Source organism: Labrus mixtus, chromosome 17 (genome assembly GCF_963584025.1).
Source record: "Labrus mixtus chromosome 17, fLabMix1.1, whole genome shotgun sequence".
In the NCBI taxonomy this organism is placed as follows: domain Eukaryota; kingdom Metazoa; phylum Chordata; class Actinopteri; order Labriformes; family Labridae; genus Labrus; species Labrus mixtus.
The window spans coordinates 18,826,932-18,837,095 of record NC_083628.1 but is presented as its reverse complement, the minus strand read 5'-3'; the positions used below and the strand labels follow the sequence as shown (position 1 = coordinate 18,837,095).

Sequence of the window (10,164 nt, the reverse complement as noted above, 5' to 3'; positions counted from 1 at the left end):
CCTGATTCTGTATGTTTCGGGCAGCCCTATAAAGATAAAGATAAACTTTATTGATCCCCCATGGGGGAAATTTTTGCATTACAGCAGCTCAAGAAAACAGGAGACGGGAATATAATTATTAAAAATAAAAATAGAAGTTAAAAATCAAACATTTTTACATCAGTTAAATAAAAAATACAATAATGGAAAATTACACAGTAACTACACTGGAAAGAGTTATTGTTATTAAAAAAACACACACAGTGTGTAGCATGAGGTGGTGATGTTGTTAAAGAGTCTGATTAAACAGTCTGACTGCAGATGGGATAAACGACCTGCGGTAGCGCTCTGTCTTGCAGGGTGGGTGTCTGAGTCTGCTGCTCAGGGCCCCCACAGTGTCATGTAGGGGGTGAGAGGGGTTGTCCATGATGGATGTCAGCTTCACTAACATCCTCCTCTCACCCACCTCCTCTACAGAGTCCAGAGGACAGTCCAAGACAGAACTGGCCCTCCTGACCAGTCTGTTCAGTCTCTTCCTGTCTCTCTCTGTGCTCCCTCCTCCCCAGCAGACCACTGCATATAGGAGCAATTCATTGCAGAACCAAACTTGTCGCACTGTGAAATCTTGGTGCCATATTTCAAAGAGTTTATGATGAATGGGGTGCAACTCTTAGTGAACATGTGCAGACATGGTGACCCTCAGGGAGCGTTCCTGGTGTTTAAAATGCAGACGGCACATTATTCCTTAAACGTCCTCCCATTAAAATGCAGCAGATACCTGAATTTCAAGGGATTTATGGAGCTGAAGAAAAGTGTTTCAGAGATTGTAGAATTTAAAGGTCGAACCAGTGAGATGTGTAGTGAGTGAAATGATAAAGTGATCTTACTATATGATCAGACATTAAGGAAACATGTTATGTTGAAGTGCTGGCTTCTCTGACAACAATGCAGCAGCCAGTATGTCCTCCTTCTAACTTTAGATTCTGCTCCTGAATGGTTTGTTCTCGTTTTGATCAAAGAAGCAGGCGGCACCCCCAGATGACAGTTTTGCCCCTCGCCCCCCTAGAAATACATGTTCTCTCTTTTCTGGTTTTGCCCGGTCATGTTTAAGTGGTGGACATAAAAAAGAAAATTCAGGAAAAATCATCCTTCTTTCTTTCAACAGTCAAACACATGGTTCATCAAGTGGTTAAGTAATTACCAAATGGAAGCATTAATCTTGTTGCTGATGGTCATATAGAAGCAAAAATATTAATAATAATATTAATTTAGTCTGTTTTATATCAAGCGAAAAACTTCTCACAGGAGCTTAAACTACTTTTTCAGATGTCAAGAGTGACCTTAAAAACGCTGACACACCAAAGAGATCGTCGGTCTAGTTGGGACCTTCGGTGAGCGTTCGTCGCCCTAGTTTTTGCGGTGTGCAGCTCCGTCGGCCCCCGTTTTTCGACATGTTGAATCGGCGTCGGCGGTCTGTGAGAGGGATCCCTCTGATTGGCTGTTGGGAGATTTCATTTACCTCCATCTCTCGACACAGGTTCAGGAAAGCCCCTTGAGCATGTCTCTGTAGTATCCATGCTTTCATCCATTAGTGCGGTTTCTCCTTATTTGTCTCCTCCGCCTCTTCTTTTCTTTTTCCACTAAAAGACAAAGAGCTGACAACGCCAGCGCCATTTTCTACTTTTTATCAGACATTATTCTCCATTAGTAGTCTACCTATAATACGAGTGGTGACCGACAGCGGTGTGAAAATGGTCTTCTCGTATCATAACGGACTACCGCCCCCTGCTGGCATGGAGAGGTATTTAATAGTAGGTGGTGATTGGCCGTCAGCTGTAGTCTTTGCGGGGTGTTTAAGTGCAACTTTTTGGCCAAGTGAGGCAACACCATAGACGGCCTTCTAGTTCTTTGCCATCTGCTTGGTGTGTCAGGGTCTTAAGAGAGGGGAAGACCTTCAAAAGAGAAGGAAGCAACTGAGGTAACGAAGGGAAAAACAGATGAAGACAAACAATAGAGTGTGTCTGCAGAGCACTCCTTGAAACTCTGATTATTCCCAGGTTCTGCCCCATGTAATCATGAGTCATGTTTCAGTCATCCGGCTGTGGTAAGGTCGGTATGCTGCAGACGGCAGCTCGGCTCGCACATTGTTTCCAGAGAGTAACAGATTAAAGTTGTGCAGTCACATCGCCTGCAGGTACCGGCTAAAATTAAAACCAAAGATATTCAATAAGATAGTGAAATAATCAGGTGTTGGAACAGAGTCCGTGTGTAGTCCGAATATAGGAAAGGCAGGGTTGATCATTTCCTCAAGATCCACTTTTTAAGATTTTGGTTGAAGTTGTCTTTAGGTCCCGACAGAAATTAATAACTTATTGGGGGGTTTGTAGACAAACTAGGAACACATATTAGTGTTAGAAAGAAATTGTGAAGTGGATTTAGCAAAATATGTGATATATAATATCATGAATCACAATTACTTTGGCCAGTTTATGTTGACATGAAGTTTTTTGTTTCACCATTTCCTCACAAACTAGCTTTGATTCTGTCTCTTTCAGCGAAGGAATCAACATGTTTATCAATCTTCCTCGAGTGATGAGCTGATAAACCTTCGTCGACTGAATCTTTTAAACAAAGTTTTTCATCTCCTGGTTTAAAGAAATCAGCAAACTACATTTCAAAACATCCATCAACTTTTCTTTATTGTCATTTTCCATATAAAAAAAAAAAAAAGAAAACAAGTCGACTATAAAGGTGAAGCAATTTTACAAAAGAAGAGAACAACAAGCAACAAACTTTAACAGCATTCTCAGAGTACCGGTATGTTCAAGTTAAGAAAAAATGGTCACTTTAAAAGACACCGTTGGTTCTCTTCAGCTCTCCGCCCTCAGTCTGCCGACACTGACGCGCCTGAGGTGACACGGGGAGAGTCGCTCCATCATGCACAGAACAGTAACAACTACCTACAGTATGTCTTAGCATGCATGAACACCAGAGTCCGTCTGCTAACATCAAAACTAGCTCTGATTGGATGCAAACACTTGACAGATCTAAGCCGCTGTTGTGTCCGAGCTGTAACATCATTTATTTAGACATGCACACCGCTCTGATAAAAACTGTAACATCCTGCACAACATGAAGAAGTAACCGTTGAAGAGTACTCTGAATCAGCTCGTTTACATTCATTAAAGCCTCCGTGTGTTGGAGTCATCGTGTCACTACTGCACTCTCTCTCTAACTCGTCTCATGGCAGTCAAGGGTTCTGTTTTCAATTTCAAATCATTTCATCATATGATTTAAAATCCTTCACTACCGGTCACCATGATAGGAGATGTTTGGTTCTTACTCTCCGTGATTTCTGGGGTCAGTTTTGATGCCTTCTGGTCAGTTTAAGTTGATTATATGTAACATACATCGCTCACTGTGGAAATATTGACCATGACATCATCGTCCTAGCGTAAACAGTGACATTCAAAGTCTGCTCAGTTCAAACTATTTTTTACAGAAGTTCACTTCACAAAGCTTAAACTCCTCTCATCTGAAAAGCAGGGGCAGAAAGTGTTTGACCTTTTTTCAGTTCTTTTAAATGAAACAAAATGTGATTTCTTGTTTCCGCCCATTCACCGACTTGTTTTGGCTCTAAAAGAAAAACCTGCGACACGTTTGCTTTCCTACTGCCCTCTGGTCATGAAAAACAGAAGCGCTCTTTTGCCCTCAGAGTCGGACAAATTCATACTGAGTGACTTAATGCTGGTGTAAATACCTCCACCGCCTTTGTTCAGACTACATATCAATATCTCCAGATTTTGTTAAATCGATTTTTTAAAGAAAACTGAAAAACCAAACTCTGGCATGAAACACGATTCTTTACTTTTTGGATTTAAGACGAACTCTGAGTCAGTTTGAATTCTATTTAAATCCAATTTTCTGCAGCTCATTCTCAGTGAGGATGCTCCGCTCCTCGAGGCTCTTAAAATAATCAACTCAACGTGTGTGCATAGTTTATCTCTAAGCTGGAGAAGGAAACTTTGGAGACACCAGATAGAGTTAAAGTTTTGAACCAGAAAGATGCGTAAGGCGGCGGCTTCTGGCTGTGGTGTTGTCTTCTGTATCAAACGGCCTTCATCTGACATTTTCTTCTCTGTTCTTGTTCGCTAACTTTTGAGAAGACGACAACACTCGGACGTAAAGACGGCATGTCACAGATACTCTTTTAATCGAGGGCTGTTGTGAATTCCTACAAATAAAAACAAAGGCTTCTCCAAGTAATTTTCTTCCTTAGCATTAAAGGTCTTATTAGAGACAAATCTGATCTGAGTGCAGTCTGAACAAAGCCCAGGACGTATTTAAAACAGATCGGGATGTGTTGTCTATGAATGCATGAAATCCAGACACACACATAATGTTTACGCCGTCCGTATTTGAAATGAGTCAGGAAGCATTTTGGGGAAATATTCGCTCAGTGTGTGGAAAAAAGAGGCATGGTCTGTCTCCTCTGTCCTTGTGATAACAGCTGCTATTTCACAAATTTGGGATCTGGTCGACGGAGGAGCTAAAGATGACTATGAGGTGTGTGGATACGAGGCCTTTGAGGGGAAACACTGGCGTTCTTTAAGAAAAACTTCCTTCCATTTTAGTTCTAGTTCTAGCTGCGCCTATATTTCCTCTTTCTATACAAACAGTTTAGCATGTTGGCATTGAACCACCTGTGCTGCAGATTTATCAGTTATTAAGAGAGTAGCACTCAGAGAAACGGGCAGACTTTCTCTCCAGGTGTACCACGAGCAGAGTGTCCTGACATGATACACACGATGAATGTTGCATGATGGGTAACAGACCGAAACCTCCTTCAATTTAAAACATCAGCCAGCAGGTGTTAGCTCCATGCTATATGCAGAGAAACATGATGACCTGTGTGCAGAGGAAAGCCTGGATGTGTTTGTGTGTGTGTGTGTGTGTGTGTGTGTGTGTGTGTTCAGTCATTGATCGCTGAGGACATTCATGTGTCCGGGGAGGTCCAGATGCTCCGTTCATGATTTCAGGATGAGCTGTTTGCGTGTGTGAGTGTGTACTTGATCCTTTCAGAGTAACAGGAGTCTCCAGAGGAAACCTAACGGGATGCAGCTTCCTGTTTCTTCTACCAGGACGGAGCCGTGTTGGCCAGTCGTCTCATACGCCTGAAAAAAATAAAATAAAAAATCATGCACATTGTTTAAACATTTCTACAAGAAACTGAAACAACTTTCCTCTGTTACAACTCCGATTACAAAACAGTTTCCCTGCAGGTTTAAACTCAGATAACAAATAGCATCAAATTCAGAATGTATGCACATTCACATTTTGACCATCAAATATCTTGTCTTAGTGCTGTTTCTACTAAACTATATTTTATGTATATATATGACAGTGCACTTTACGAGGGTGCAGATGTCCGCTCTGTAACTCTCTCTCTCTCTCTCTGCTCTTCACATCATCAGGAGAAATGCTTATTTGAAATATTTGTTTTCCCGATGCGAACTCGAGTTCCGAATTAATTTAAATTTAGGTTTTTGGTATCTTTGTAGGCAAAAAATAATCCAATGCAGCCAATATTGCCCAAATAAATGTTTTGCCTCATGTATTTTTGCAAAGACGAAACGCTTTTAGGATTTTTTCTGTTTCCTTGCTAAAGGTTATCTCTCGTCTCGTGATTCATAAAGTGATACGTTTTACACCTCGTCCTTACAGAACAGTACACTGATATCCAGTCCTGTGCAGAAGTCACAGCCCACCTCTAGATGTATTGTGATTGAGTGATGTTATTGTTATTTATCATTCATCTTTCTGGAGAGCGCCTGATTGGGAACAGTTTTATTTTTCAGCGTGATAATGATCCCAAGCACACTGTTAATGCAGTGAAATTATATTCATAAAGAAAAACTGCAGCAAAAAGAATCCACAGGCAGCCATGGACTAACCTCCAGAGTCCAGACCTGAATATTAAAGAGGCAGTACTGGATCATGTGGACAGAGACAGGATTTAAAGACACCTGGTGTTAAATATGTTCAGAAAACTTTAAGACAGTCGCCCCAAAAGAGTTCAAGATGTACGATGTGCAAAGGGATGTCCCACTGAGGACTTCCTGTTGCCAGCAGAAGCTATTTTGTTTTAAAGTGTTTTTCATTTGTGGAGATATTTCCTGAATTTTCCAGTTGTATCCGATTGATTAAAACTTTATAAATAAAAACTTTGATTTCTGCACAGCGCTGACTATTTGTTGAAGTTCGAGCTGCCTGTCTCACCTCGTGTTCCTGTCCTGGTCTCTGATCTTTTTCTCCATTTCAGCATCTGTGAGGGTCTCCAGCAGGGGGCACCACGTGTCTGCATCGCCTGTGTTGCGGATGGCAATCTCTACTGTGGGGAGGGGGTTCTCACTGCAGGGGGGGGAACACAGATAATAAGATGAGTTAACATACTCAAAAAGTTTTGTCAGATGAAGGGAGGTCATACAGGCTTGGTCTTCAAACGTTTATCTCTACTGTCTGTCTGTGAGTTTATGAAGTCCTGTAGGGGTGAGCGTGTGTGTGACTCACCTGAAGGCGTAGGTCCTCTGGTGCCAGCTGAGTTGACCCCGGATGCTGTAGGCGATCGTGGTGACGAATTCCCCGCCGAGGCCGAGCTCGGAGCAAAGCTTCAGAGCAAACGACTCGGGCGAGTTCTCCCGCTCTGACATGTCCCACTCGAACTGATCCACCAACGAGATGTTCCCCACGTGGATGTTCAGCTGAAGAACAAAACAAGATTCTTAATCTAATAATTGTCCACTCACACTTTTTTTTTTTTCTCCTTTCTTTTCTCTGAGGAACTGCTTCTCCCCACCTTGATGATGACTCTCTGGTCCGCCTGCTCCTCCATGATGCTGTCGGTCGGGTACGACTCGATCTGCTGACGGATGGCTGAGGCGATGGCGGGGACGAAGGCGAGAGGATTCAGGTCTAGGTCGTCACATAAGATCTCTGCAAACATCTCTGGCGTCATCAGCTTCTCTGAAAGTGGAGATCGGGGAGGTTTGAATATCTGACTGACGACGACGACGATGATGATGATGTTTGTTCTGGATGATTTATGTCTTTTATATTTACCGTTCATGTTCCACGTGAAAGCATCTCTCAGTTTCTGTCCGTCGATCTCCATGTCCAGTCGAATGGGAACCAGCGACTCCACCTGCGCTGCGTTCTCGTGGATCACTGCCGGGTCGTGGTCATCAAAGCTGAGCGACAAAAAAAACACACAAACTCAGTGCTATGCTGAACTGAGTGGACGGATGACGGGGGGACAACGTGACTAATGTGACAATCCTCTAGCAGGTTACACATTACGTTGCACTTTTTTTCTCTCGATATGTTAAACAAAGTGTCATTCTCACCACAGGGGAAACGTCCTCTTCTTGTCGCGTCCCATCCGGTTGCGGTTGATGGTGGTGGAACAAGGCACGGCGTCGAGGTGGTGGGAGCTGTTGGGCAGCGTGGGAACCCACTGACTGCTCCGCTTTGCTTTCTGCTCCCTGTGCAGAGAAGATAAAAAACTATTTGTGTCAAAGCAGTAATCCAAATATCAAGTCTAGCATGAAGCTGGCGGTCACAGACAGACACAGACACAGACACACAGACACACAGACACACAGACACACAGACACACACACACACACACACAGACACACACACACACAGTTGAGTCGAGGTTACCTGAGGTAAGCTGGCGGCTCGGTGCTGATGGACACCGCCTTGTACTTCTCATCGTTGCCCTCAAAGATCTCTTCACATTCAGACGCCTTCAGCAGAGTCACACTGGTGGCTTCAGGTGAAAAAGAAAACAGAGACAGGTCAGCTTCTGAACCGTGGTAAATCTGCAGTGCATTGTGGGTAGAACCACTGAGTAGTTCTAAATGGAGCACGATATAATCATTGGGCCTTTACTGTTCAAAACATTTAGCTGACTTAGATTCACTTGTTGTGGTAATCTTAAGGATCATGATGTAACTCTGACACCTTGTGGTTAAAATGGGTACTGCAGTTCAAATACAAATCATTGTAGAGAGCTGTCTCTGATCTGAAGGAGTCAGAGTCTTCAAAATGTTAAGTAGAGAAAAACACAAAGAAACTGAGCTCACCGTGTGATGAAGCTACAATCTTCTTCCTCTCCTCCACCGATGCTAACCTCCTCCATAAAGACGGATATCTTTTATACAGAGAGCCTCTGAACATACGCAGATAGTTTCCAACCTGCAGAGCAGAAAGAAGATGATTCAGTGAAACAAAACGAAAACAACAACAAAGAAACAAAACCTTCAATTCTACAGAGATGTGCAGGATTTCAATTGTCACACTCCACCTAAAGTCGACATTTGTAGCTCCTGAGAAACGTTTAATTGTTTGTCTGACAGAATGATGTCATCACTTTTAATTAAAAACAGAAATTGGGAAAAGGGATTTTTGACATTCTGCACTCTCAGCCTGAAATCTGCTGCAGAACGACTTCAAACTCGAGGAGCTGGTGTCTTAAAGATTTAAAGGAAACAGATTCTACAGGATGTAGATGCTTAAAGCTCGACTGCTGGACTCCCAGATGGTCTTTCTTTTTCAATGTGAAATTTGAGTGTTTTGTAAACTGCACTTTGTCTCTCTTGTATCTGTAATTCTGTGTCGTCTTGGCCAGGTCTCCCTTGGAAAAGAGGCTTTTAATCTTTGTTTGTCTCACAGAATGATGTCTTCACAGGTCTTTAACAAACGCATCAATGTCTCTCTGACTTTTTTTCTTCATGTTTATTTCTCTTACAACCAAATGTCTAATTTAACTTTCTTAAAGTGAGGTCTTGAGATAAGGCCTCACCTGCACATGTTCGACTCTTCTTTCAACAATATGCAAATAAACTAATATCAAGCAGGAATGCACCATGCAGATTTATAACAATCATAAAGAGAACTTTCTGCTACATATGGCTGATCAATTTCCATTTTTTTATTGAATGCATCTGTAGTTCATTATCTTTAATAGATATTTAGAAACATCTTGTAGGGAATTCAAACTCACTGACTGAGCTGGACCATCACTCACAACACTCACAACACAGTTTGTTTGACATTTATTATGTTTTACAACACTGTGACTGACTGCTAACAATGTTTTTTCCCTTTCGTCATCTGGTTTGGTTTTATTAAAATTGACAGAAACTCAGTGGTAGACTCTTTTTCATGTCTTCATGTTAGTGAAGCTGCAGCTCAGATATATATATATATATAAATATATATTTTATATATATATCTGATGAAGTGAGACGTTTATTTAACATTTCAGCAAAAAGAGAAAAGCTTCCAACTATCATTTAGCCAGGACTTGTACTAAAACATTAATGTTATTTCCCCTTTTCTTTCCTGTAGTTTCCCTTTGACTCCTCTCTCCTTCTTTTCGTTGTAATGTTTGTCTTTGTTTACGAAGCCATCAATGAGGCTAGTTAGCGTGCTAGCTTTAGCTAGCATCACCTGAGGCTAACACGAGGGAGCTAAGTAAGCATCGTTTAAAATAATCAATGAATGGACAGTCACATACCTCCGAGCCGACCATGTAAAAGTCTCCATCCTGTTCTAGCTGGAATTTAACCGGCTTCTGGCCAAATGTTTTACTTAGAGCCAGTTGCATCCTTGCGCAGTTGCTAACAGGCTAACTAATGAGCCTCCTTTTCTTCAGATACGTTCAGGTTCACGATAAAGCTGGGAAATCAAAGCGTCTACTCGAGTGCATTAAATACGCTACCAATAAACTAACTTTCCCAACAGTTTCAAACGAATTGGAGAGAGAAATACGTAAATAAAAACTGCTATGAAGACTATCAACTAACCAAGTGTGTTAACTGAACATTTTTCACGATGAAGCTATTTAATTATTGTAATTATTTTGTGAAATCTTTCTTTTCGATAATCCTAAACGCCACGCAGCGCTTATTCATTGTTCGGTCCAAGGTAGAAGAGGAAATTCAAAGTCCATTATCGCCCCCTAGTGATCAAATGTGAGATGACATGTAACTTATCTTTTTATGGGCAAAATTGCCGCCAATTTAATAATAAAAACAGACTCTAGAATTGTATATACTAGTGGGTATCTCATAATAACTATTAACAATTTAGCTACTCAAAATAATGAGATAAATTAAT

The 10,164-nt window shown here is 41.6% G+C and overlaps 1 protein-coding gene across 1 annotated transcript; it reads right to left on the bottom strand.

Annotated features, from left to right (window-relative positions):
* Positions 1–3,280: 3,280 nt before the first annotated feature.
* Positions 3,281–9,934, bottom strand: LOC132991762 (SWI/SNF-related matrix-associated actin-dependent regulator of chromatin subfamily B member 1-like). The gene is made up of 9 exons (XM_061060628.1): positions 9,563–9,934; positions 8,127–8,238; positions 7,702–7,810; positions 7,383–7,520; positions 7,099–7,226; positions 6,836–7,002; positions 6,550–6,740; positions 6,259–6,390; positions 3,281–5,153 (listed from the first exon to the last, which is right to left on the bottom strand). Exons 1-9 carry the CDS (start codon positions 9,650–9,652, stop codon positions 5,114–5,116), a joined length of 1,107 nt encoding a protein of 368 aa, XP_060916611.1. The 5' UTR covers positions 9,653–9,934; the 3' UTR covers positions 3,281–5,113.
* Positions 9,935–10,164: the final 230 nt, after the last annotated feature.

Coding starts and splice junctions, on each gene's coding strand:
- LOC132991762 (XM_061060628.1), bottom strand. CDS start 9,652: ATGCAACTGGCTCTAAGTAAAACATTTGGCCAGAAGCCGGTTAAATTC. Junction 7,811..8,126: donor GATTGTAGCTTCATCACACG/GTGAGCTCAGTT, acceptor TTTCACCTGAAG/CCACCAGTGTGACTCTGCTG. Junction 5,154..6,258: donor GACCAGGACAGGAACACGAG/GTGAGACAGGCA, acceptor TATTTTTTTCAG/GCGTATGAGACGACTGGCCA.